Source organism: Canis aureus, chromosome 9 (assembly GCF_053574225.1).
Source record: "Canis aureus isolate CA01 chromosome 9, VMU_Caureus_v.1.0, whole genome shotgun sequence".
NCBI classification, from domain to species: Eukaryota; Metazoa; Chordata; class Mammalia; order Carnivora; family Canidae; genus Canis; species Canis aureus.
The window spans coordinates 74,964,830-74,988,142 of record NC_135619.1 but is presented as its reverse complement, the minus strand read 5'-3'; the positions used below and the strand labels follow the sequence as shown (position 1 = coordinate 74,988,142).

The following is a 23,313-nucleotide window of genomic DNA, read 5'->3' as shown; positions in this document are numbered from 1 at the left end:
CAGAACGCGCCAGCGCCCACCCCCCCCCACGTGACCCGAACCTCGTGCCGCAGGCCCCGCCACGCCCAGGTCCTCCAATCAGAACGCGCCAGCGCCCCCCCACTTGACCCGAACCTCGTGCCGCAGGCCCCGCCACGCCCAGGTCCTCCAATCAGAAAACGCCAGCGCCCCGCCCACGTAACCCGAACCTCGTGCGGCAGGCCCCGCCACGCCCAGGTCCTCCAATCAGAACGCGCCAGCGCCCCGCCCACGTAACCCGAACCTCGTGCGGCAGGCCCCGCCACGCCCAGGTCCTCCAATCAGAACGCGCCAGCGCCCCGCCCACGTGACCCGAACCTCGTGCGGCAGGCCCCGCCACGCCCAGGTCCTCCAATCAGAACGCAGCAGCCCCCACGTGACCCAAACCTCGTGCCGCAGGCCCCACCCCGCCACGAGTCCGGCTTGCAGGGATCTCCGGCCCCTGGTCCGCCCGCGCCAGCACTGCTGTCCTGGAGGCAGCCCCTCGGCGCCCAGGGCCTGGACCGGGCCATCAGCCACCAGCGAGGCCACAACCCGGTGTGCGCCTGCTCCCTCGAGGACAGACGTGGGCTGAGCACTGGTTGCGCCACCCCGGGCAGAGCTCGTGGGGTACCGGGCTGGGTCTGAGGGGCTGCTCTCGCACACTCCATGGGAGACGACCCCTAGGTGGACCCTGCAGGACAGCCGGGACCGGGCGGGTGACGGTCCTCTGGCGGGAAGGAGCTCCGTGGGGCCGCGACGAACGGGGTGGCCCTCGTGGCAGGTGCAGCGCCCGGAGAGCGGCTGCAATGGCCCAGGCTGAGCTCCGGAGCAGTGACTACGGACTGGAAAATGCTCCAAGAGTGCGTTCCAGTGCACAGGAGCGTACAAAAGAGTACAAGCGAGAGGCGGGCTTGAGAACGGTGCAGACGAAGTCAGACCAGGCGGGGGTCACGCTCTCCGCGTTTCACCAAAACCGTGAGCCCGGGTTCCCACGTCCAGACCCTGACCACACCCCCAGCTCCTGCTGTGAGCTCTGGGCCTCCTGTTCTGACTTTTCCAAATCCAGCAGCCTGCAGAAGTTCTCACACACACACATCTTTTGGCAATCGGAAAAAAACTTGTTTTTCGATAAGTAAAAATGTGATCATAGTCCTTGAGACCCTTGATGTGTCCTTCAACATTGATTTAAAAAATACTGAGACTTTATGTGAAAGCCAGCACGTGTTCTAAATTTTCCAAAATGCATTGAAACCATTTCAAACTGTAACTCACATTTGTGTGTCCTACTGCAGTGCTGTTCCTGCACTCGATCCTCCCTTGAGGGTGACACAGTATGTTTTCAGGTGGCAGCTGTTTTTTTTGAAGAGGTTTCCTTTCAAGAGAACATTTTCTAGAGAGCTTTTTCTTTCTTTGAGTACAGTTGACTGACATTACATTATAGTGATGTTACATTAGTTTCAGGTGTACCGTGTAGTGATTGGACTAGACCGTATGCCGCGCTCCCAAGTATAGCCACCATCTGTCACTATGCAACACCATTACAGCATCATTAACTGTATTCCTTGTTCCCATGACTTATTCAATAAGTGGAAGACTGCACCTCCCCCTCCCCTTCACCCGTTTCACCCAAACCCTCCTTCCCTCTAGCAACCATCACTTTGTTCTCTGTATTTATAGGTCTAATTCTGCTTCTTGTTGCTTTGTTTCATTTTGTTTTTAGATTCCACATATGAGTGAAATCATATGGTATCTTTCTCTGATATTTCACTTATTAGCAAAATACTCTCTAGGTCCATCTACGTTGTTGCAAATGCCACAATCTCCCTTTTTGTGGCTGAGTAATATCCCAGTGTGTGTTCATGTGTATCTTCCTTACCCATTTGTCTATCACTGGACGCCTGGGCTGCTTCCACCTCTTGGCTATTATAAATAATACTGCAATAAACATAAAGGTGCATACATCTTTCCAAATTTGTGTTTTTGTTTTCTTTGGAATTATTGGATTATCTGTTATTTTTATTTTTAATTTTTTGAGGAACCTCCATACTGTTTTCACAGTGGCAGTAGCAGTTTACATTCCCACCAACGGTGTTCAAGGGTTCCTATTTCTCCCAAGCATTTCTCTTGCCAACACTTGGTATTTCTTGTCTTTTTGAGCTTAGTTATTTTAAGAGGTGTGAGGTGATTGGAAGGCTTTTTATGTTTGAACCTTTTGGATCACTATCTCCTTCAGTCCTCTTGAATTTTGAGCTTTAAACTGCAGTTTAAGGAGACCATCTTGATGCTTCAGAAATTTGTTCTCATTTAATTGCCATTTCCCTGAGTAGTGATTAACATTCTGTGTCGTCACAAAGACTAGCTTTGATCCCTTTATTTGATTGGTAGCTCTTGGTGCTTCATACTCAATTAGCCCTGTTCATCCTGCATTCCTGTCCAAGGCTGAAAGAGACAGCTTGACAATTCTTAATAGGCTTTTAGATATTGAAACAGAGTGCAGAGGAAGCCATGGGCCTGGGTGGAGGTTTTGCCTATTTGCATTCCCAGAACAGCGTCAGTTGCAGACCCAAAGGGAAAACAAGCAGCTGAGACCATCACAAATGATGTTGGTACCAGTAAGCAGCAATCTTGACAAAGTAGGGGAAGCTGCGTCCCAAGTATTTCATGTCTTCTCTGACCTTCTCAGCTGCAAAATGCAGAATTCTGCACTTTGCATAAATTTCTCTGCTGGGGTGGCTCTGTCTTTATTGTTTCCTTTGAAGATGTATTTTTCATGAGGTGTTTTGGCTTTGCCACAAAGACATGAAAATTCTGTTGATCTCAAGTGGAGTTTGAAGTTCAAAAGCTTTGTTGTCTTAAAATAGATTATGATGATACTAGTCAGTTTTTCCTAAATAGTTATCCTCAGTAGTTTCCTACTTTATTATAGTCTCCAACATTCTTTGCCAAGACAGTGATTCTCAAATTGAGTCCGTATCTCAGGACCCCTTTATGCTCTCAAAAATTAATAAAGCCCCTAGAGAACTTTTAAGTGGGTTACACCTACTTTATTAGAGATCACAACTGAGACATTTTGTTTACTTATTAATTCATTTTAAAACAATAACAAACCCATTTGATGTTAAAGAGAATATTTTTATGAAAAGTTACTCTGTGTGAGGAGAGGGACACTTAGACATTTTTGTAGATCGCTTAATGTCTGCCTTAACGGAAGATAGCTGGATTGTCATATCTGTTCCTGTGTTCACTCTGTTGTGACATCACAAGCCAACTTCTGGAAAACTCCGCAGAACACTTGTGAGATAATTCTAGTGAAAAAGACAAAGAACAGGGCAGCCTGGGTAGCTCAGTGGTTTAGGTGCCGCCTTCAGCCCAGGCCGTGATCCTGGAGACCCAGGATCGAGTCCCACGTCGAGCTCCCTGCATGGAGCCTGCTTCTCCCTCTGCCTGTGTCTCTGCCACTCTCTCTCATTAATGGATAAGTAAAATCTTTAAAAAAGAACATCTTACCATTGTTATGAAAATAGTTTTGATGCCAGGGGAACTTGGAAACCCCCAAACCACACTTTGAGAACCCCTACCATAAAATAGCAAGATTTTCAGATTGTGAATGCAGCTTCGATTTGATCCTAAGCTTTTGTCCCTTGAAAGCAGGACTTCATGCTCATTGCTCTTCCTTCCTGGGTCCTCATCCCTCCATCTGAGCTCACTTTCCTTCTGCCTCGATGAATATTGAGGGCAGCCCAGGTGGCTCAGCGGTTGGCGCCTGCCTTCAGTCCAGGGTGTGATCCTGGAGACCCAGGATCGAGTCCCACGTTGGGCTTCCTGTGTGGAGCCTGCTTCTCCCTCTGCCTGTGTCTCTGCCTTTCTGTGTCTCTCATGAATAAATTAAAAAATTTTTTTAAAATAATGAATACTGATTTTTTTCTTAATTCTGCATCTCCTGGTAATCATTCTCTTAGAAAATGTCTTTATCTCACCTTCTTTGTTGAAGACTAATTTCTGTATGCATAGAATTCTAGATTGGCACTTACGATTTTCTCATCTCTAGTTTTCTATGGTTTTTCAATGATGTTTCAAAGTGTTGGTGTATTTTCATGTGTCTTCCTGGTGGATTTCTGTAAGGCTTCTTGAATCTTTGGTGTAACTTTTTCCCCATCCCTTTTGGAAAATTCTCCAGCCAGCCATCATCTCTCCTGATATTTCTGCTCCCACTCGCTCTCCTGTCCCTCTGCGGCTCCAATCACACCTAAGAGGGACTTTTCCGCTGGATCCTATCTCCTGTCCTCTGGTGGCTCTGTGCTGCTGAATGGCTTCCTAATGTAGCTTTCAATCCAGCACTACTCCATCTGTCCAATCCACAGCTCAACCTACCCAAGTTCTCTGCGACTTCTTCAGATGGACCGAGTGGCTTTTTCGTTTCTTTTTTTTTTTTTTTAACAATTTCCAGCTTTCCACCGAAATCTTCAGTGTTGCTTACTTCCTTGCATATAGTAAGCAGGGCTGTTTTCAGAGCCTGTGGCTGCTCAGCGCAGGGTCTGTTGACTGAAGCGACTATGCACAGGCCTCGCTGCATAAAAATGCGCAGAGCAAAAAAGTGAACACACAGAGAAAAAGCAAGAAAACCACCGAGGGGAGATGACCTCCCGGCCTTTAGCACGGGCCGCAGAGACGGCGCCGTTTTCGGGCTGACAGCGGCTCCCCGCTCCCTCGCGCGCTTTGCCCGAGGCCCGGGTTTCAGCAGCGGGGCGCGGGAAGTCACCCGGTGCAAGGCCCGCCCCGCGCGGCGCCGGCCTGCAGTTCCGGGGCGACCGCCGGGGGCGCTGTGGGGCGCAGGCTCGGCCGGGACGCGCTCGGCCTCGGGGCGCCGCCGCTCCTTCCGCCTTCCCGGCGGGCCCCGCGCGGCGCCTGCGCGTCCCGTGACCTTTCCGAGTCGGTGGCGGTGGTGTCGCGGTGGCCTGAGCCGGGGGTCGCGCCGAGGTGAGTGCGGGCGCGGCCGGCTGCTCGGCGGGGGCGCGGGGCGACAGGGCGCGGCCCCCGCTGACCTTGGGGTCCCGCCGCGGCTCCCGACCCCTGAAGGGAGGTCGCGGGAGGTCCCGCTCCGTCCTCGGCCCCACCCCCGCACCCGGTGGGGAGCGCGCCCCGGCCGCGCCAGGGTGGGCGCCCAGCGCGGAGTGATGGAGGGAGCCCCGACCCCACCCAGGACCCCCGCACCCGGTGGGGGCGCTCCCGGGCCACGCCAGGATGGGCCACCTGCCCGATGGCGCCCAGCGCGGGGTGATGGAGCCCCGACCCCGGCCAGGACCCCCGCACCCGGTGGGGGCGCTCCCGGGCCGCGCCAGGATGGGCCACCTGCCCGATGGCGCCCAGCGCGGGGTGATGGAACCCCGACCCCGGCCAGGACCCCCGCACCCGGTGGGGGAGCTCCCCGGCCGCGCCAGGATGGGCCACCTGCCCGATGGCGCCCAGCGCGGAGTGATGGAGCCCCGACCCCGGCCAGGACCCCCGCACCCGGTGATGGGTGCCCTACCTGATGGCGCCCAGCGCGGAGTGATGGAGGGAGCCCCGACCCCACCCAGGACCCCCGCACCCGGTGGGGGAGCTCCCCGGCCGCGCCAGGATGGGCCACCTGCCCGATGGCGCCCAGCGCGGGGTGATGGAGCCCCGACCCCGGCCAGGACCCCCGCACTCTGATGAGCGCCTGCCTGGCGTGCAGTACGTTCTCTCCTTTGTACCCCGCGTCTCCTTGCAGCGCGTGTCCCCGCAGGTTACCCCGGGCACAGGGGAAGGCCTCGGGGAGGGGACACGGGCCCGCGACAGCATCAGAGGTGACGGTTGCAGCTGTGTGGCGCTCAGCCCGGGGAGTCCCAGTCAGGGCCTCAGCAGGTCACGGCCGGGGAGCGCTCCCCACCAGGGTGCGGGGGTCCGGGCTCCATCACTCAGCGCTGTGCGCCCTCGGGCGGGGCGCCCACCCTGGCACGGCCGGGGCACTCTCCCGCCCGGGAGCTGGGAACACATTCCTGCCCAGTCACTGCCGGGTCCAGGGAGGAAGGGAAGCACTTGGTGCCCTGAACTCTTCCCACCTAGGGGTTCTACAGGCCTCCTCCAGGGCTGTTTGGGTCCTCTCAGGCACCGCCTAAGGGCACGATTGTGGTTTTCTGGGATCTTCATAAAACGACAGAGCAGCCCAGTGTGAGGGCAGACCTCTCCACAAGGGGTTCCAGGAGGAGGACACAACCACATCCGTCAGGATCACGCTTGGGGTGGTGGGCAGGGCTGGCCAGCCCTTAGGACCGTGCCTCAGCCTGAGTCAGCCCTCTTCTCACAAGAGCTGGCAGCCAGTGGTCGGAGCAGGTTTTCCTAGTAAGGACTGGGTGCAGGGTGAGTCCTAGCCCCAGCTGTGTGACCTCCAGCAGCTGCCTCCCGGGAGCCACTTTGTAGGGGTTGGGCAGTGGTGCAGGAGCTAAGGGTGTAAGCAGTGTGTGAAGGCCGTAGGTGACGTTCACTGTGTGAAGACGTAGGTGACGTTCCAGAGGAAGAGCCGAATTCTCCACCGTGGCCTCCAAGGCCCTAAACCCCGTTCCCCCTCCCTCCCATGGTCCAGACATGGCGTTTTACATAACGGCACTCAGCACAGGGCACCAGACCCTGTAGACTTGGTGCTCCTCTTCACCAGCACCCTTTTTGGGTGGGTGGTGCTCTGATCCCTGATTTACGGAGGAGGAAATCGAGGTGTGTTGAGTTAGCGGGAAGGTGGTAGAGCCAGCATCTGACTCTGGGCCGCCACTGCAGCTTCCCTCTCATTCCCCTTCATCCCGGGTCCTGCAAGTCTGTCCTGACTGGGGACTCGGCACATGCGCTGCGCCTGCGAGGATGCTCCTCCCTGGTGTTCTGGCTCCTCAGGAGCCGCTTTCTCAGCCCCTGAACAATGCCTGCCGCCTCGTACGGGCTCAGTTCGTGTCTGCTGAATAAGTGGTGACAATGCCGCAGCAAAGTGAAGACCAGTAAAATTCTGTGTGGCCCAAGTAGCGATGGAAGGAGCAGTAGGGGAGGCCCTGGTCAGGGTGGAGATGAACCCCCTAACTGAAGCCAAAGTAGAATTTTCAGGGAAAATGCAAAGTTCTTGGATCCGTTTTCCTGACAGTGGTTTGAATGACTGTAGTTTAATAGACCACCTGAGATGCTACACAGTGAAAAGGAAAATGAGTGCATCAAATTTTATAGTCTATAGTAAACTGTAATCAAAACCCTTACTTTGAGAAGCACCCGAGTGGCTCAGTCAGCTGAGCATGTGCCGTCTATTCAGGTTGTGATCTTGGGGTCCTGGGACTGAGCCCTGCATCCGGCTTCCTGCTCAATGGGGAGTCTGCTTGTCTCTCTGCCCCCGCCCCTATGCTCTCACTCTCTTTCTCAAATAGATAAAATCTTTTAAGAGGGGGGTTGGGCAGGAACACCTGGGTGGCTCAGCTGTTGAGTATCTGCCTTCGGCTCAGGGCTTGATCCTGGGGTCCTGAGATCGAGTCCTACATCCGGCTTCTTGTAGGGAGCCTGCCTCTCTGCCTCTGCCTCTCTCTGTGTGTCTCATGAATAAATAAGACGTGAATGAATGAATGAATGAATGGTCTTACTTTGAGCCAAAGAAAACTTTGTCAGTTCAGCATTAGACGCGCTGATCATTTTCTCAAGTGATTAGGTAAATGTTTTTATTCATTAATTGAGTTATGTCATAATTGCAGCTCTTACGAAGTGACCTCGTCATCCTATACTGCGTGTGCTTAGATTTCGAGGCTGAGTATGGGTCCCACAAGGACCCGTGTTCTTTTTCAACTCTGATTGCCGGCAGTTCTTTTTTTTTTTTTTTTAATTTTTATTTATTTATGATAGTCACAGAGAGAGAGAGGGAGAAGCAGGCTCCACGCACCGGGAACCCGACGTGGGATTCGATCCCGGGTCTCTGGGATCGCGCCCTGGGCCAAAGGCAGGCGCCAAACCGCTGCGCCACCCAGGGATCCCCTTTTTTTTTTTTTTTTTTTTTTTTAATTGGAGTTCGATTTGCCAGCGTACTGTATAACACCCAGGGCTCATCCCATCCAGTGCCCATGTCAGTGCCCAATGCCAGCAGTTCTTAACATGGTGATGCAAACATACTAGTTTTTTTATATCAGAGTTTTAAAATGTGATTTTGAGCATAGCGTTAGTGGGGAACAGCTGTCAGAGAGAGGAACATTCGAGGACAGTGTGAGATGGCACAGGCTGGGCACTCTGCGGCCCCCAGGCATGAGGGGTGGCAGAGCGCCAGGATGGCCAAGGTTGGCAGCCTTGGGGTCGGGGGGTGAGTGAGGCTTGAAGAGCTGCCAAGCAGGAGCCCCAGGTCAGGTAGGAATGGCTGAGGGAGAGTGGTGTCTGGAACAGTTGTAGGAAACAGGATCAAATTTTAGAATATATGGGAACCTCTTACCAGTTAGCTTTACAACGATCGCCATGGTTATATCTATTACTGTGTTTCTTTTCAGATGCTTCAAAACCTTGTTAAAAGTGTTTGGGTCCCCATGAAGCCCTACTATACCCAAGCTTACCAGGAGATTTGGTTAGGAATGGGGTTGATGAGTCTCATCGTTTATAAAATCCGGAGTGCTGGTAAGTTTCTTTATGTTGATTCATTAGCAGTCAGGATGGAAATTATTTTCAAAAGGAGTCACAATCCACGTTGTGAAGGAATAATGGTTCTTACCCAGAAGCGAGCGTCAGAACGCTTTGTTAAAATGTGGGGAGTACATGTCAGCTGTAAGAGACATTTGGGGGAAAAAAAGAGAGACATTTGGGGACAACTGGGAAAATTTGGACAAGGCCTTGATAACGGGATTCGGAGTTTGCTAGATGTAACAGTGGTGTTTCAAATGCTCAGGAGATGTCCTCCGTTTGAAGGGATGGAGGCGGAAATAGTTAGGGGTAGGGTGTTACTGTCCCTTTCCCACCATAGTGAACATTTGGACTGTTTTCATGATAGCAGTGGGGACAGGGTGACCCTAGGTTCTCAGTGGAACAGAGATGAGGCGTGATCATGTATTAATACCAGTTGGTTTAGAAAAGGAGAGAAGAGGGATCTCCGGGTGGCTCAGTGGTTTAGCACCTCCTTCAGCCCAGGGCCTGATCATGGAGACCCAGGATCGAGTCCCACGTCGGGCTCCCTGCATGGAGCCTGCTTCTCCCTCTGCCTGTGTCTCTGCCTCTCTCTCTCTCTCTCTCTCTCCCTCTCTCCCTCTCTCCCTCTCTCCCTCTCCCTCTCCCCCTCTCCCTCTCCCTCTCCCTCTCCCTGTGTCTCATGAATAAATAAAAATAAAATCTTTAGGAAAAAAAAGAAGAGGAGAGAATGGAGAAAACTTTAAACTGCGAGACTGGTATCTGGGGAATGGTGGGGACTAAAGAGCCCTGCAGATTCTGAAGGGCTGTTCAACGGTCTGTAGAACGTCTTTGGTGGAAGTGGTAGCACGTCTTGGCTGGGAGACGCTGTAGAAACTCCTACTATTTTCTGAAAGCTCCCGTAACAGCTTTACCGAAGCTGTGAACTTTTCAGCCAAATGTTGATTTTTTTGACAGTGGATGAACTAAACACATTTTTGAAAAGCATGGATACAACTAATCGTTCTCTCTTTTTATTTCAGATAAAAGAAGTAAAGCTTTGAAAGGTAAGATTTTTGCTTCTTCAAAGGGATGGGGGACAAAAGACACCATCCTACTTTCTCAGGACACAGTGTCCCATGGCTTATAAACATATAGGGTGCGCTGGTGTATGAAGTTTGCTGTCCCTACCATAAAGACAGGCTAAAGTCCTTCTGACAGTCCAAATGTTAAAAACCATTGCTCTCCCCCTTGGGCCAAGTAAAACTTCTGGGAATAAGGCGGAAGCACAGGTTAGCCGTGGAGGCCGGCTGCCCTGAAACACGTCTGCAAAGAAGGCTCCACATCGATTTATGTCCTAGTGTTGGACTTTTCTGCCCTGTGTTCTCTGAATGACAGACTGGCTGATGGGCTCTGGAGAGAAGACAGGCCCCTGCCCCTCCTTCCCTGTGCTTGCACGCGAGCGCCCAGGTTCACGAGGTGATCGCGCAAAACCTTTAAACGTGTCCGACGCTCCGTAGTATTGGGAATTGTCATTTGCCGTTTCTGACTTGTTAATGCTTACACAATAAGCTGTCTTCTGTGTTCTCCTTCCTTCCTCAATGATACCCGTATTATGCTTCTCTTTCAAAGCCTCGAGTCCTGCCCCTGCTCATGGCCATCATTAACCAGCTCGGGGAACACGAGATGGAACGTCAGTCTGGTTGTAAATCTCCGCTCGCCAGGAACATGGAGCCCCGATATACACGTGTACGTGTGTCGTGTCCGCTGAGGCGTGAATAAACTTATGTAACTGTGAGGTGACCCCTGGCTGCGCCCGTGTCCCTCTCTCGGCTCCCCCATGCGCCCGTCGTGCCCTGAGTAGATGTTGGGAACACAGCAGAGAGAACCCCAGGGAGCCATCCCATCCCAATCACTGTAGAGCTTGGGGGGTAGGTGTGGCCCCCCCTTCTGAGTCTCATAAACACTCGATACGCTGATGGTTCTGCCACTAACCCTTATGACCTCGCTGAGCCTGGTTCCCACGTGCGGACGGTGGGGACCACAGGTGAGTTCTCCCCTAGAGTTACTGTGGAAATCAGTAGGGAAGGTGTGAAAAAGCATTAAACTGTAACACAGTTGGGCGCCCGGGTGACTCGGTTAAACAGCTGCCTTGGGCTCAGGTTCTGATCCCAGGGCCCTGGGATCGAGCCCGTGTCAGGCTCCCTACTCAATGGGAAGCCTGCTTCTCTCTCTACACCACTTGTGCTCTCTCATGCTCACTCGTTCTCAAATAAATAAAATCTTAATTAAAAAAAAAAAACCTGCAAAACACTAGAAATAAGGAATGAGATGCGGTGGGCGAAATGTATAAGCTCTAGAAGTTTCTATCAGGAAGTCACTGATAAGGCAAAGTACGTGTTATTAAAAAACTGAAATTTCTCCTAGTTTAGTTAAAATAAATACTGCCTGATTGTGGCCTCCATCTAAGGCAATTGCCAAACCCCGTTGCACTTTTAAAGAAGATTCGAAAGCAGTAGGGGTGAAAGTGAGTCTAATTCGAGATCTGGTGCTTTGCAGGTTAGCGGGGGTCTGGCTGTGGAATAGAAATGGGCCCAGGTCCCCGTCTCCAGCTGCCTTTCTCTCCTTTTAAGGGCAAAGACCATCCTGTGTTTCAAGCATGTCCCCAGCATGTAGTCAGGTCTGGCTACAGTCCGGGCCTCACAAATGCCTGCTGCTCACTGTGGGGTCTCTGAACTCGGTTTCTTGTTTTATATAAATGGGGATGAAGCCTGCCATCGGCCTCACTACCCAGCTCACAGCTGTTGGCTCAATGCAGTTGGTGTGGAGGTGTTACACGTCCCCAGTGGCGTTGGCGCTGGAGCCCAGGGCAGGGCAGGGGACGGTGCGGGGAGACTGCAAACATGGACTAGTGGGTCCCAGTGTCTCTGATTCTGTTGGTCTGGGAATCAGAGGGAAGGAGCCGGAGAACTTGTATTTCTCATAATTTGCCAGCACATGCTGATGCTTGGGGACCACATTTTGAAAAGCACTGACCCAAGGAACATCACCCACCGGACTGTCAGGCCCACTACCCCTGCTGCCTGTACTACACGTCTTAGCTCATGCGGTCCTCAGAGCTGAACTAGGTGGAGCTACAGTCCCACCATACAGAGAAGGAAACAGACCGAGAGGCCATGAGGAGCCAAAGGTCACCTAGCCAGGGCTGGGCCTGGGACCCCAGGAATCTGCACTTGCACGGAGGGAGAGAAGGGGCACCCGGGGAACCAGCCCTAGAAGCTGAAGAGGGCTGCAGTGCCGGCCCCAGGGGCGCATCCCCCTTTACAACATGTGGGTTCCTTTAGTTATCTGGATATGTAAATTTTTTTGCAAAAGATGCTCATGGCCATTGTGAACGAGTTGCGATACCTCTGCTTGTGCAGAGTGGGGTGAGGGACCGTGGGATTTCTTTTACGAAGAGACTTCATTTCTTTCGTGATGAGACCTAGCAGATCCTCTGAAAGGTAGACCGGTCTGGGCGGGCTGCCTGCCGCAGCGGGCAGTTTGTGGTTAGTGATACGCGAAGGCAGGTTGGAGGATGTCAAAGATAAACACCCCACCCCCAGAAACCTGCCAGGAATCAGCCATGCCTTTAAAAGGGAAGCAAAAGGATCTTCCTGCTAGGCCAGGTGGTTTCCTGCCCTGGAAGCCCTCAGTGAAGGCCCTGTGTTTTGTAGGGTAAAGAAGTAGCCTTTTGTTGCAAAGGCCAGAGCACACTTAACTGTTTGGAGGGCAAGAAGCACATGGGACTTCCAGCTCTGGGAACAAGCAGGTGTCCTGAGGCGGCCGGTAGGTGGAGCCAGAGCCCGCCACCAGCCCACTGTCCCGCAGCTGCCTGCAGGGACCACGCCTGGCTGGGCACCCCGGAGCACACAGGGTGGGTGGTGCCCGGGTGGGGAGCGCGGGGCGTGGTGGGGGCAGTGCCCCAGCAGGAGGTGTGCTGCCCACACAGCGAGGGCCCCTCCACCTCAGCCATGGGAGGGAGCAGCCAGTTTCCAGAAGAAACAACAAGGAGGCTTTTTGTCCTCAAACCCACACATTCACCCCCATCCTGGCTTGGCGCACTGCTTTTCCTGGTGTGACCTTAAAGGCAGAGGGAAGAGAAGGCGGGTCTGGGCACCTGACGGTGCAACTTTAAGCACTGCGCTGGAGCCCCGAGTGTCCTCGTGCTGGGCCCTGTGCCTCCCAGGGATCCACGAGCCGCCGAACACCTCGGAGGATGTGGTTTCTGCTGCCCTCCGTGGGGTTGTATCTCTAGAGCCAGCGGCTCCTAAGTACCGAGTGCCCGGCCCCAGAGTCCCTGCTTTGCACTTACTCAACCCGCACAACGCCCTGTGAGCTCGTACTGTCACCCTGCTTCACAGATAAAGAAGCGTAGGTCTTGACAGGACAATTAGCCCGCATTAGCAGATAACTAGTTACCGAACAAGCTAATTAACTGGGAGAGCCAGGGTTCCAAATCAGACCATCTGTTTCAGAACCGGGGTGTAGAGATGATCAGCCCACAGACCCTTTCCTCCCAGCCTCCGGAGTCTAAAGAACAGACTTGTAAACAAATAAGCACAATGTGGGGGGGCGGGGGGGCGGCCGCGCAGCAGTGGGCGTCGGTGAGCTGGAGGCCCAGCCCAGTGGGGGGGGGGGGGGGGGGGGCAGTGTGCGCCACAGCACCTGCTCAGCAGCCCACTCTGGCTTAGACCCTTACTCAGACAAGCCTCGCCATTCCGGTACATGTGGGAAAATTCGAACATGGGCAGGACGCTAAGTGACATCAAAGAACTCCTTTCACCAGGTTACTGTGCTAATTACAACACTGGCTTTGTGGTTATTGCAGAAACTGTGTTTGGTGCAGACAAGCAGATGCAGGGGAAATATGTAGGGGTGACGTGATATCTAGGATTTACCTTTAAATTCATGAGCGAAGGGGCGCCTGGGGTGGTTCAGTCGGTTTAGCTAAACCGTCTGCCTTCGGCTCAGGGCGTGATCCGAGGGTCCTGGGATCCAGCTCCATGTTGGGTTCCCTGCTCAGCAGGGAGTCTGCTTCTCCCTCCCCCTCCTCATTCATTCTTTCTCTCCCTCTCCCTCTCTGTCAAATAAATAAATAAAATCTTTAAAAATATATACATAAGCAAACATTAACCAGTCCAAATCGACTGGGGAGCTCGGGTACAGCTAAGAAGACGTTGCCATGATGTGTTGAAGTTTGCCGCTGGCTGCATGGGGGGAATGTCAGGACACTAGTCTCTGCCTGTATACATGTTTGAGCTTCTCCCCGTAAATATTGTTTAAAAAAAAAAACACTTAAGCAGAAAACAAAAGCCGTGCAATCAAAGCTTGGTTGGTGGTACGGTATCTACTAGAGGAGCGACCGCGGTGCAGCCCCAGGAAATGGAGGGACACTGCAAACTTCTAGTTGATTAAGTCGGGCAACGGCCGCCTCGTTACCACGCCACAGAAAGCTCTCCTCTAGCGAGTCACCGATACATCTAGAGTCAACGTTTACATTTGTTTCTTTCCAGGTCTGGGGTACGGAGGCCATGAGGGCCTTGACCTTCGTCAAGGGCCAAAGTCTAAAAGAAAAAAAAAAAAAAGAAAGATGTCAGAAAACGCATGTCTTAATTAGGAAAAACTTATCTGAAGTTAAAATTACAACTGAGAACTGAAATGGTCATGATTATAAATTCCTATGCCGGTCAGCATGGTCTACTACTTTCTTCCTTCCAAATAACACATATTTGGTCTTGTCCTGCCATTTTTATGTTAAAAAAAAAAAAAATTCTCCATAATGGAAAGGTGGAGCGCTGCGATTTGTAAAACTTAAATGCACGATGTCAGATGAATGCTATTTGGCTGAAAATAGAAATGCACGTACGTGTCATTTTAAGGGAAACAAAATAAATTCAAAGAGTCAAACAAATTTGAACATCTGATAGTCGGATGTCCTAGAAACCACCAAAAGAGAAGGGCAGGGTTTAAACAGCTCACAGCCACAGCAGGTAGGAGCCACCGCCATGGCATTAGGTCACTCCCCTGAGCTAGACTCACTGCACTGGGAGCTCCAAGGGCACTGGGGACAAGTCCGGGTACATGGGTGGCAGGCAGCAGACCCACATCCAACGGGGCCGATCTCACTCCAGCGCACAGAGCAAGCGGATTTGGCTGCGCAGGAAGAGAGCAGTGTCAGGAGGGAGTTGGTCTCCAGTGCCCGCTGTGTCCATGACCCTGAGCAGTACCAGGCGTCCAAGGCGGTTCACCCAAGCCCCCCGACGCCTGTGTGATGCGGACACGGGCTGCTCCCAGCCAACAGAAGCAGGTGGCGCTGGCCCCTCCACCGGCCACCACAGGGCACCAAGGGTGAGGTGGGGTTAGCCGCCACGCCTCAACATCTTGTGGCCTATACGCTGTGCCAGGGGCCGTGGACACCCACACGAGGTAGAAGACGCTGTCCCCACCTCAGAAAAGAACTATAAAATAGGTCTAAATGTTGGGGTTGGAATGGAGAACTTGCTGGAAATCAGTAAAGAAAAAAAGGGGAATACTGACTCTTTAAAAACTCCAGTAAGTGGGGGATCCCTGGGTGGCGCAGCGGTTTGGCGCCTGCCTTTGGCCCAAGGCACGATCCTGGAGATCCGGGATCGAATCCCACGTCGGGCTCCAGGTGCATGGAGCCTGCTTCTCCCTCTGCCTGTGTCTCTGCCTCTCTCTCTCTCTGTGACTATCATAAATAAATAAAAATTAAAAAAAAAAAAACTCCAGTAAATGTCAACTACGGCATGCAGTAGTTTTGTGGTTTCATGCCTTGTCGAAAGTTTTTTCTGAGCAGCCCGGGTGGCTCAGCGGGTTAGCGCCACCTTCGGCCCAGGGTGTGATCCTGGAGTCCCAGGATCGAGTCCCACATCGGGCTCCCTGCATGGAGCCTGCTTCTCCCTCTGCCTGTGACTCTGCCTCTCTCTCTCTCTCTCTCTCATAAATAAATAAAATCTTTTAAAAAAATTTTTTTCCCTATTCATTGCCATCTTCGGGGATTGTTGTATTAAGAGTCTGATCTTGTGACAATCCTTTTGAACCAGAAAAGCATGTGACAAAATGCCTTTATGTTACAGATACAGCTCAAAAAACAGTCTCGTGAACTTCCATCTGGCCCACATTTTAGTGATCTCCGGTCTGCCACGCACCTGCTGTGCTTCGTGTCAGGAATCCTGCCTACTGAAAGCAAACCTGTATCTGCAACTGTGTGTATTTAAAGCAGATTTTTGCAGGGCACCTGGGTGGCTCAGTCAGTGAAGCTCAGGTCGTGATCTCGGGGTCCTGGGATGGAGCCCCCCATCAGGCTCCCTGCTCAGCGGGGAGCCTGCTTCTCCCTCTCCCTCTGCCTGCTGCTCCCCCTGCTTGTGCTCTCTCTTGCTATCTCTGCCTCTCTCTCTAAAATAAATGAAATAATTTTTTTTTTTAAATGCAGATTTCTGGAAATGCCTTACTAGCATACAGCTTGTGGCCTCCGTACCCAAGATCATCCTGCCAAGCTGGATTCAGATCCCCACGGGTGCTACCATTTATCACTTGTGTGTGTGTGTGTGTGTGTGTGTGTGTGGCCTCAAGCGAACTCCTTGCCGTCTCTGGGTCTTGGCTTCCCTGTCTCCAGAGTGAAGTAATTGAATTAAATGGCCTCCAGAGTAGCTCTCAGCTCTATAATTCCGTAGCCAGTGGATCTGTAATGAACCTAAACCTCATGATCAACAAACAAACAAACAAACAGGAAACCGAGCTGTGAAGCAAGTATAGGACGATGGACCCTAATAAAGTGCAGATTTCTGAGAAGGACCCCACTCCGTCTCCAGCTCTTTATGCCTGTGACCCCACGCAGGGCCGGGGGTTGGTAGCAGGCACTCCGATGTTTTGCTAAATGTAATGCCAGTTAAAAAGAGTTTCCTGGTTCTTGGTAAAACAGAATAAGGGCTGGTGGCTCTGGAAGAATGACAAGGACGTGAGGAATGGGGCTGTACAGCTGCGTCTCCCAGGGTGGGCTTGGGGGACGATGTCCCCACCCCACTGCCCTGGGAACTGTGGCCTCTGTGGGGCACTGAGTGTCCCCAAGACAGCGAGAGAGGCTCCAAGTCCCGCAAGAAGGGAACAGGTTGAACCAGTGACCCAAATGTGTGACCTTGAGGCCTGGAACAAGGCCTGGACCTTGTTCCTGGAACACACTCTGGGGGTGCTGGTTTCCACATCACCAGGTTCCTAAGTGTCCTCTCCCCACCCTGCAAGCCCTGGACTCTCCACTCTTGCTGGGCGGCCTTCAGCTGGGAGCTGAAGGCGGCTCCCCGGCCCACGTTCTCTCCGGAGCCCAAGGCCCCCCAGGGCCCCCCAGATGAGCTGGGGCGGCCCCACCATGTGTTTCGCATGCGAGACCCCGCCCACCTCCCCCAGCCCTCTCCACCCTCCGGGTAGGTGACAGAAGAATGTCCGGGAGGATTTCCCTCCCCAGTGAAGAGTCTGGGGAAGATCCAGACAGGGTGGCCCCTGTCACTGCCCACCCAGAGCCCGAGCCGGTTCCGAGGACCGGCCCAGGAGCAGCCAAGAGCTCGTGTCCCAGCACATCTGGGGACCCCTGACTGCCCAAGACGCGAGCTCGGGTCAGGAGACTCCGATGAACCGCCTCGGGCATTTGGGAGCCTGCCCCCCTCCACTTCCGGGTCTCTCCTGGCCCCCTCCCCGGGACCCCCTCCCCGGGACCCCCTCCCCGGGACCCCCTCCCCAGGACCCCCTCCCGGCAGCTCCCACAGCCGGTCCTAGGACTCAGCCGCCTTTCAAAGCAGCGAGTGGGGAGCGCTCCCCTCCCGGCATCACCTCCCCGCTCACTCCAGCTCCCAAAACCTGCGGCACCCGAGGCTGGCGGGAGGCCCGCTGCCCTCCCCCAGCCACAAAGGGACCACTGTGGGGCCGGCCAGGTGCACAGAGGCGCGGCCTGTCGCTGGGCTCAGGTTCCCGCTGCGGCCACAATGGCTGGACCCAGGGCGGCACCACCGTTGAAAGCGCAGCCTTTCTCTCTTTTGAAAAGGGGCAGAGAGGAGCCTCGAGTCCGCGTCTCCCATCCGGCCTGGAAACCGAGTGGCTTTTCCAGTGAAACCAGCACCGGTGGCCTCGCATGCACCCACCTCGGGAGGCTGAGTGGCTCCAAGGTCCACCCTGTGGGCCAAGGCCCCACCGGCCACTGAGCCTCTGCAACGTCGTCAATCGAGGCGGGGGGGGGGGGGGGGGGTGCGCATCCCTGGATCCCCACCCCTCCGAGACCCCTGCCCCCAGGACGGCTCTCCCTGAGCCACGGCACCGCCTGGAGGTGTCCGCACCCCACCATCAGGAAGGCAGCCAGGGCTCTGCCTACAGACCACGGGTCCCACCCCTGGGGCCCAAGCACCATAAGGCGGGTCTCTGGGGTGACAGGTGGTTCGCTTGTGCCCAAGGCCCAGTTCCCTTCTGCAAGGTGCATGTTTGTGAATTAAGTCCTGAGCTGTCTTCAGCCAGAGCAGCGGTTCTCAAAGTGGGGTCCTGGGGCCGTAGCAGCATCTGGGAACCGGTCATAAATGCCAGGTCTCGGGACTCGCTGCCTCAGACACTCTGGTGGCGCCCGTGACCTAGGCTTTGAAGAGCCCTCCGGGAGATGCTGATCACGTTCAGGTTCAAGACCCACTGACCTGGAGGATCCTGCCTTTAGAGGGAGCCTGGAGCAGAGTCTTCTGCAAAGGGGTTAGGCACCTGCAGTACTGCTGTCAGTGAGGCAGTCGTGGATCGATGGCCCTAACACGGGGCACCGTCCTTTAGAGACAAGCCCCCTCAGGCCCGGCATCCAGATGTCACCAGGAAGCCAGGCCACAGAGCAGGGCTACCTGCCAGAAAGCTTGCCTCCCTCGCCTTCTCCTGCCCACCTGCCCACCCAGCCCCTGATTATGGCCGGGAGCATTCACGGAGCCCATCCCCCAGCACCTGGGGGCCTCAGCTGAGCTGCTCGCCTGAGGCTCCATTTCTGGTGTACCTGGACGGGGGAGGCGTCGGGCCCTGGGTCATCTCCCTTCCTGCCCCTCTTGTGTCCAGCCAGTGGCCTGGGCTTGTCCCCTGCCTCCCCCCCCCGCCCCTGCCGAACTGAACATTGAGACGGGCACCTGAGGTCCTGCCTTCCTGCCTGTTGTTCCCCCACCACCACCCCCCACCCCATCTCCAGGAGATGGACTCTCTTCCCAACCCATTTGTGGTCAAATCCGTATGTTAACAAAGATGGTGCTAGCATCACTCCGGACAAGAACACCCCGGGTGCCCCTCCCGCCTGAGCTGCCCCTGCACTCACCAGATGCCTCCCACAGTCTTCTCTCTACCCTTCCTCACTTGGGCAGCCTGGGTGGCTTCAGCGGTTTAGCTCCTGCTTTTGGCCCAGGGCGTGATCCTGGAGACCCGGGATCGAGTCCCACATCAGGCTCCCTGCATGGAGCCTGCTTCTCCCTCTGCCTGTGTCTCTGCCTCTCTGTTTCTCTCTGTGTCTCTCATGAATAAATAAAAATTAAAAAAGGAATGCCTGGGTGGCTCAGCGGTTGGGCATCTGCCTTCGGCCCAGGGCATAATCCTGGAGACCTGGGATCGAGTCCCACGTCGGGCTCCCTGCGTGGAGCCTGCTTCTTCCTCTGCCTGTGTCTCTGCCTCTCTCTCTCTCTCTCTCTCTCTCTCTTTTTCTCTCTCTCTCTCTCTGTGTCTTTCATGAATAAATAAATAAAATATTAAAAAAAAGAGAGTGGACATTTGACCAATACTAGCCTGTAAACCGAGGCAGGCAGAAGGAGAGAGGACTCCAGTATCCACAAACGTCCATCCTGGGGTGTTCTCCCTTGGTTTGCCCTTGCACGTTGGCCCAGGCAGGCCAGAGGATCCTCAGGGAGCCCAAAGAAGACCGTGGGGCACCTGGGCCCCCTGGAACCCAGAGCTGTGTCTCCGAGGTCAAAGCTGTCTGCATCCCTCCAGGCCTCGGGCCTGACACTGTCCCAGTCCTCTCCCTCCTCCTGGTCTGGGCCCTGATGACAACAGCAGAATGCCATGTGGGGCCCGGTGGGCAGCGCCTCTCCTCTCGCTGTGGTCCACACACCTGGCAGGGAGGGCCAACAGGGACAGGTGACGGGCCCAGCTCATCTTTCTGTACCAGATTCTAGGTCACAGCCAGCAGGGACCACAGCGCTGGTTTTCCTTCGCGATGGTTCTGACCCTCATCTCTCCCTCCATCACTGAAACCCTGTCTGCATTTTCAGATTTTGGTTTGTAAAGCCCCCAAGTTAGTGAAGTTGTATCCACGCTTTAAGGAAAGGTTAGTTCACCTGGTATGTCACCCAGCCACGCTGGCCTGGAAGCTGAGCTTTCGGGGCAGCTGGTCCGGGTGTGTGCTGGGGTCCCAGGACCCCAACTCTGCCCCTGTTCTCTCAAAGCAGAGCCGAACAGACGGGCCTCTCAGCGCTGCTGGGTGCTGCTGCCCAGCGTGTCTGCTGCTCCCTCGGGAAGGCCGGCGCCCCCAGGACGCGGGGTTCCAGGGTGAGCTCGGGGGCGGGAGGCAGCCACGCCCAGCGTCGCCTTGACCACCAGGGGCTGGTTAATAAACACCTCAGCTGGTGGTGGGAACGCCTTTCTTCCAGGAAATGAGTTCAGGGGAGCTTGGTGGCCCGGATCAAGTGGCCTGTTAAAGAGTAACTTACACCCCGTATTACATCGAGTCCCGGGAGTAAATAACCAGGGGAGGCGTTTAACAGGTGAACAAAGCGTCCCTTGTGGGCCGGCTCCGCGCCGGGCTCTCCTTTGGGAGGACCTGGCTGGTGCTCTGGGGCCTCCTGGGAACGCGCAGCCCCCTGGGTGACCGCTTAGCCACTTCCCTGGGCGCGTGCCTACTGCTCGGGTCTGTGCGGCCCGCAGGAGCCTGCTGCTGCCCGGCGTCAGCACCGTCCAGGCGGCCCGAGGGAGGGCCCCGGCCGCGCCCCAGACCCCGGCTCAGCGAGCGCTGGGACCCATCTCCACGCGTGGCTTCCCTGTCTCCAAGTGAAGGTGGCAGCACCTGTCTGCCCCCCCTCTGCGGGTATCACCGCCTCTCCCAGATCCTCCTGGGGGCCACGTCCCCGCCGCACCTGCACACCTCCAGGGATCTTTGCAAAAATACACGTTTTCTGGGCCCCAGCCTAGCTGACTCGGTTACATTCCTGGGGGTGAGTCTGGGACTGGTACTTTAGGGGGAAAAAGGCAGTCCTTGGGTTGATTCAAAACAATACAGGGAGAAGGGATCTGGAGAGACTATAAATCAACAAGCTGGGGGTGAGGTGATCATCGATATGGGGTCAGGGAGGCCGATTAGGAATCCTGTCTCCGGGCAGCCCGGTGGCTCGGCGGTTGAGCGCCGCCTTGGGCCCAGGGCATGATCGTGGGGTCCCGGGATCGAGTCCCACATCCGGCTCCCTGCATGGAGCCTGCTTCTCCCTCTGCCTGTGTCTCTGCCTCTCTCTCTCTCTCTCTCTCTCTCACTCTCTGTGTGTGTGTATCTCATGAATAAATAAATACAATTAAAAAAAAAAAAAGAAATCCTGTCTGCCTCGGTGAAAAGTTTGACATGTAAGATACTCATGACATTTGTCAAAACGGATGTTCCCCAAGTGCTCCACAAGAGGTTCTGCTCCGGGGCCGGGTTGAGACCCGCAAAGTGAGCCCGCGGGATATGTCAGGGCTGGAGCCGCCAGCCCCCAAGGCCGGGGTGCCAGCAGCCCGCAGCCGCCACCACCCCAACCCTTTCAACCCAGAGTCCAGTGTGACCCGGTAGGCGCGAGAGGCAGGGCAGCCCAGACACCTGGAGGACCAGAGGCAGCTCCGGGCCACACAGCCAGCAGAGCGCGAGGGCCTGGGGGCCCCAGCACCCGCAGATCGGAGGCCAGGACATGGCACACCCCCATGGCAGGGGAGACACCGCCGGCAGCCGGGCCCTCAGCTGCACAGCGTGCTCAGGTGGGGCGCGGCCCTGCAGAAACCAGGCCGAGGACACTGTGCGGGCGCTGGCTCAGGAAACACACCCCGGCTGCACCCCGAGAGTCTCCCCCACCCACCGCACCCTTCGGGATTCCCCATCCCCTTTCAGCCAAATCCCCGGGAGGTGGGTCAGCCGAGGCAGGCCCGTGACCTGGCAGGTGTCCCCAGGCTTGGGGACGTTGGGTGACTTCCAGGCAGCCCGTGGGCAGGCCAGCGGTGAATCAGAAGGAAAGGGCACCTGAGAACCAGGAGGCCACTTCCTCATGCTTCTCCTCCTCCTCAGGAAGTCCGCCCTAATTAGCACCTCGGCTGGCCGGGCCTGCATGGGCAACACAGCCTCGGCCCACTGGGGGGCCCGGCCTTTCCTGGCATGTGCCCTACCCTGACCCAAGTCCTGGGGGACGGGTGCCCCGTAGAGGCCACCCAGGGCCGGGGGCCACGTGAGAACTGACACTATCCCGTGGGGGATGCGGGCAGCAGGACCCCGCTCTGCGCTGGGGACCACCTGGCACAGAAGAGGGCAGGGCCCATGGGGTCATCTCTGGCCCTGAGATTTCAGGCCTTGGAGGCCCCAGGGAATCCGCGCCGGTGTAACCCCTCAGCATCACGCCTCAATTACAGCCACAATTGCTGAGCTTTCCTCCGTCTGGCATCTGGGCTCTGGCCTGCCCCCTACTCCCGGCTCCTGCCCCCCATTACCTGCCACTCCATTCTTTGTGCCTCACACTGGGCTCCGGTCATGCATGTCCCCTCCGTCCTCAGCAAACCCTGACCATCACGCCACTGGGTTGTAACACTGGGCAAGTCAGACAAGTTCTCTGAGCCTCGACTTCCTCATCCATAAAATGGGTGCGTGAGGGTTGCCGTGTGGCCAGCCGCTGCAGCTCTGGGCCCTGCGAGGCGGTGGCAGGTCACAGGGCAGCCTCCACCCACTGACAGGGCACACCTCCAAGATGTACTTTGCCCCAGGAAAAAGGCAGTTTACGGGGTGATAAGTACAGAATGACACCATTTGATTTACACACACACACACACACACACACACACACACAGAGGCACGAAACTCAAACAACGCGTTTATACAGACACATGCTCCTGTGTAAGTAACAAGGAAAAAGTCTGACCAACTGTGCGCCAAAACCAAACAGCCAGCATGCCGGGGACAGGATCAAGGGCCTTCACCGGGAGGGACTTGGATTTCACTGATTTTAATTTTTATGAAATCTTCGAGAATTACAATCTGATTTCTTTTTCTTTTTCTTTTTCTTTTTTTTTAAGATTTTATGTATTTATTCGTGAGTGACACAGAGAGAAAGAGAGGCAGAGACCCAGGCAGAGGGAGAAGCGGGCTCCATGCAGGGAGCCCGACATGGGACTCGATCCCAGGACTCCAGGATCATGCCCTGGGCTGAAGGCGGCGCTAAACCACTGAGCCCCCAGGGCTGCCCTACAATCTGATTTCAAATAAATAAGACACACGTACACACGGAGAGGCACCCCTTCTGCAAGGCCCCATCCTCCTGCCCTGCTCCTCTCGCGTGTCAGGACCTCTGGCCCCCATCCAGGTCGTCTATTCACTCAATGAACACACCCCCCGACCGGCTCCCCGCCAGCCTCCGGTGCGCCTCT

The 23,313-nt window shown here is 55.1% G+C and overlaps 2 protein-coding genes and 1 long non-coding RNA gene across 9 annotated transcripts in view; 1 reads left to right on the top strand and 2 right to left on the bottom strand.

Annotated features, from left to right (window-relative positions):
• The window catches only part of TDRD9 (tudor domain containing 9), a 107,559-nt gene extending 106,143 nt beyond the window's left edge, over positions 1-1,416 (bottom strand). Inside the window, exon 1 of one of the 2 annotated variants that reach the window (XM_077910766.1) lies at positions 1,273-1,416. In XM_077910766.1, the coding sequence (XP_077766892.1) occupies positions 1,273-1,274 (2 nt within the window). In that variant the 5' untranslated portion in view covers positions 1,275-1,416. The remainder of the gene's footprint in view (positions 1-1,272) is intronic. The other variant, XM_077910768.1, reaches the window with a different exon arrangement.
• Positions 448-10,419, top strand: ATP5MJ (ATP synthase membrane subunit j). 6 transcript variants are annotated; one of them, XM_077910772.1, is made up of 4 exons: positions 448-598; positions 8,511-8,634; positions 9,660-9,683; positions 10,249-10,419. In XM_077910772.1, the coding sequence occupies exons 2-4, from the start codon at positions 8,511-8,513 to the stop codon at positions 10,281-10,283; spliced, it is 183 nt and encodes a 60-aa protein (XP_077766898.1). In that variant the 5' UTR covers positions 448-598; the 3' UTR covers positions 10,284-10,419. The 6 variants fall into 6 exon arrangements, with proteins under 6 accessions (XP_077766898.1, XP_077766896.1, XP_077766900.1 ...); XM_077910770.1 differs by lacking the exon at positions 448-598 and adding an exon at positions 4,819-4,977; XM_077910774.1 differs by lacking the exon at positions 448-598 and adding an exon at positions 5,581-5,712.
• LOC144321218 (uncharacterized) lies at positions 9,629-22,602 on the bottom strand. Its single transcript, XR_013386973.1, has 2 exons — positions 22,384-22,602; positions 9,629-14,222 (listed from the first exon to the last, which is right to left on the bottom strand). It is a non-coding gene; the product is annotated as an uncharacterized LOC144321218 (long non-coding RNA).
• Positions 22,603-23,313: the final 711 nt, after the last annotated feature.

Excerpts from the sequence above, each read along its gene's own strand:
- ATP5MJ (XM_077910772.1), top strand. The coding sequence starts at position 8,511 with ATGCTTCAAAACCTTGTTAAAAGTGTTTGGGTCCCCATGAAGCCCTAC. Across the intron at positions 8,635-9,659 it reads TTATAAAATCCGGAGTGCTG|ATAAAAGAAGTAAAGCTTTG; the intron begins GTAAGTTTCTTT and ends TTTTTATTTCAG. Across the intron at positions 9,684-10,248 it reads AAGAAGTAAAGCTTTGAAAG|CCTCGAGTCCTGCCCCTGCT; the intron begins GTAAGATTTTTG and ends TCTCTTTCAAAG.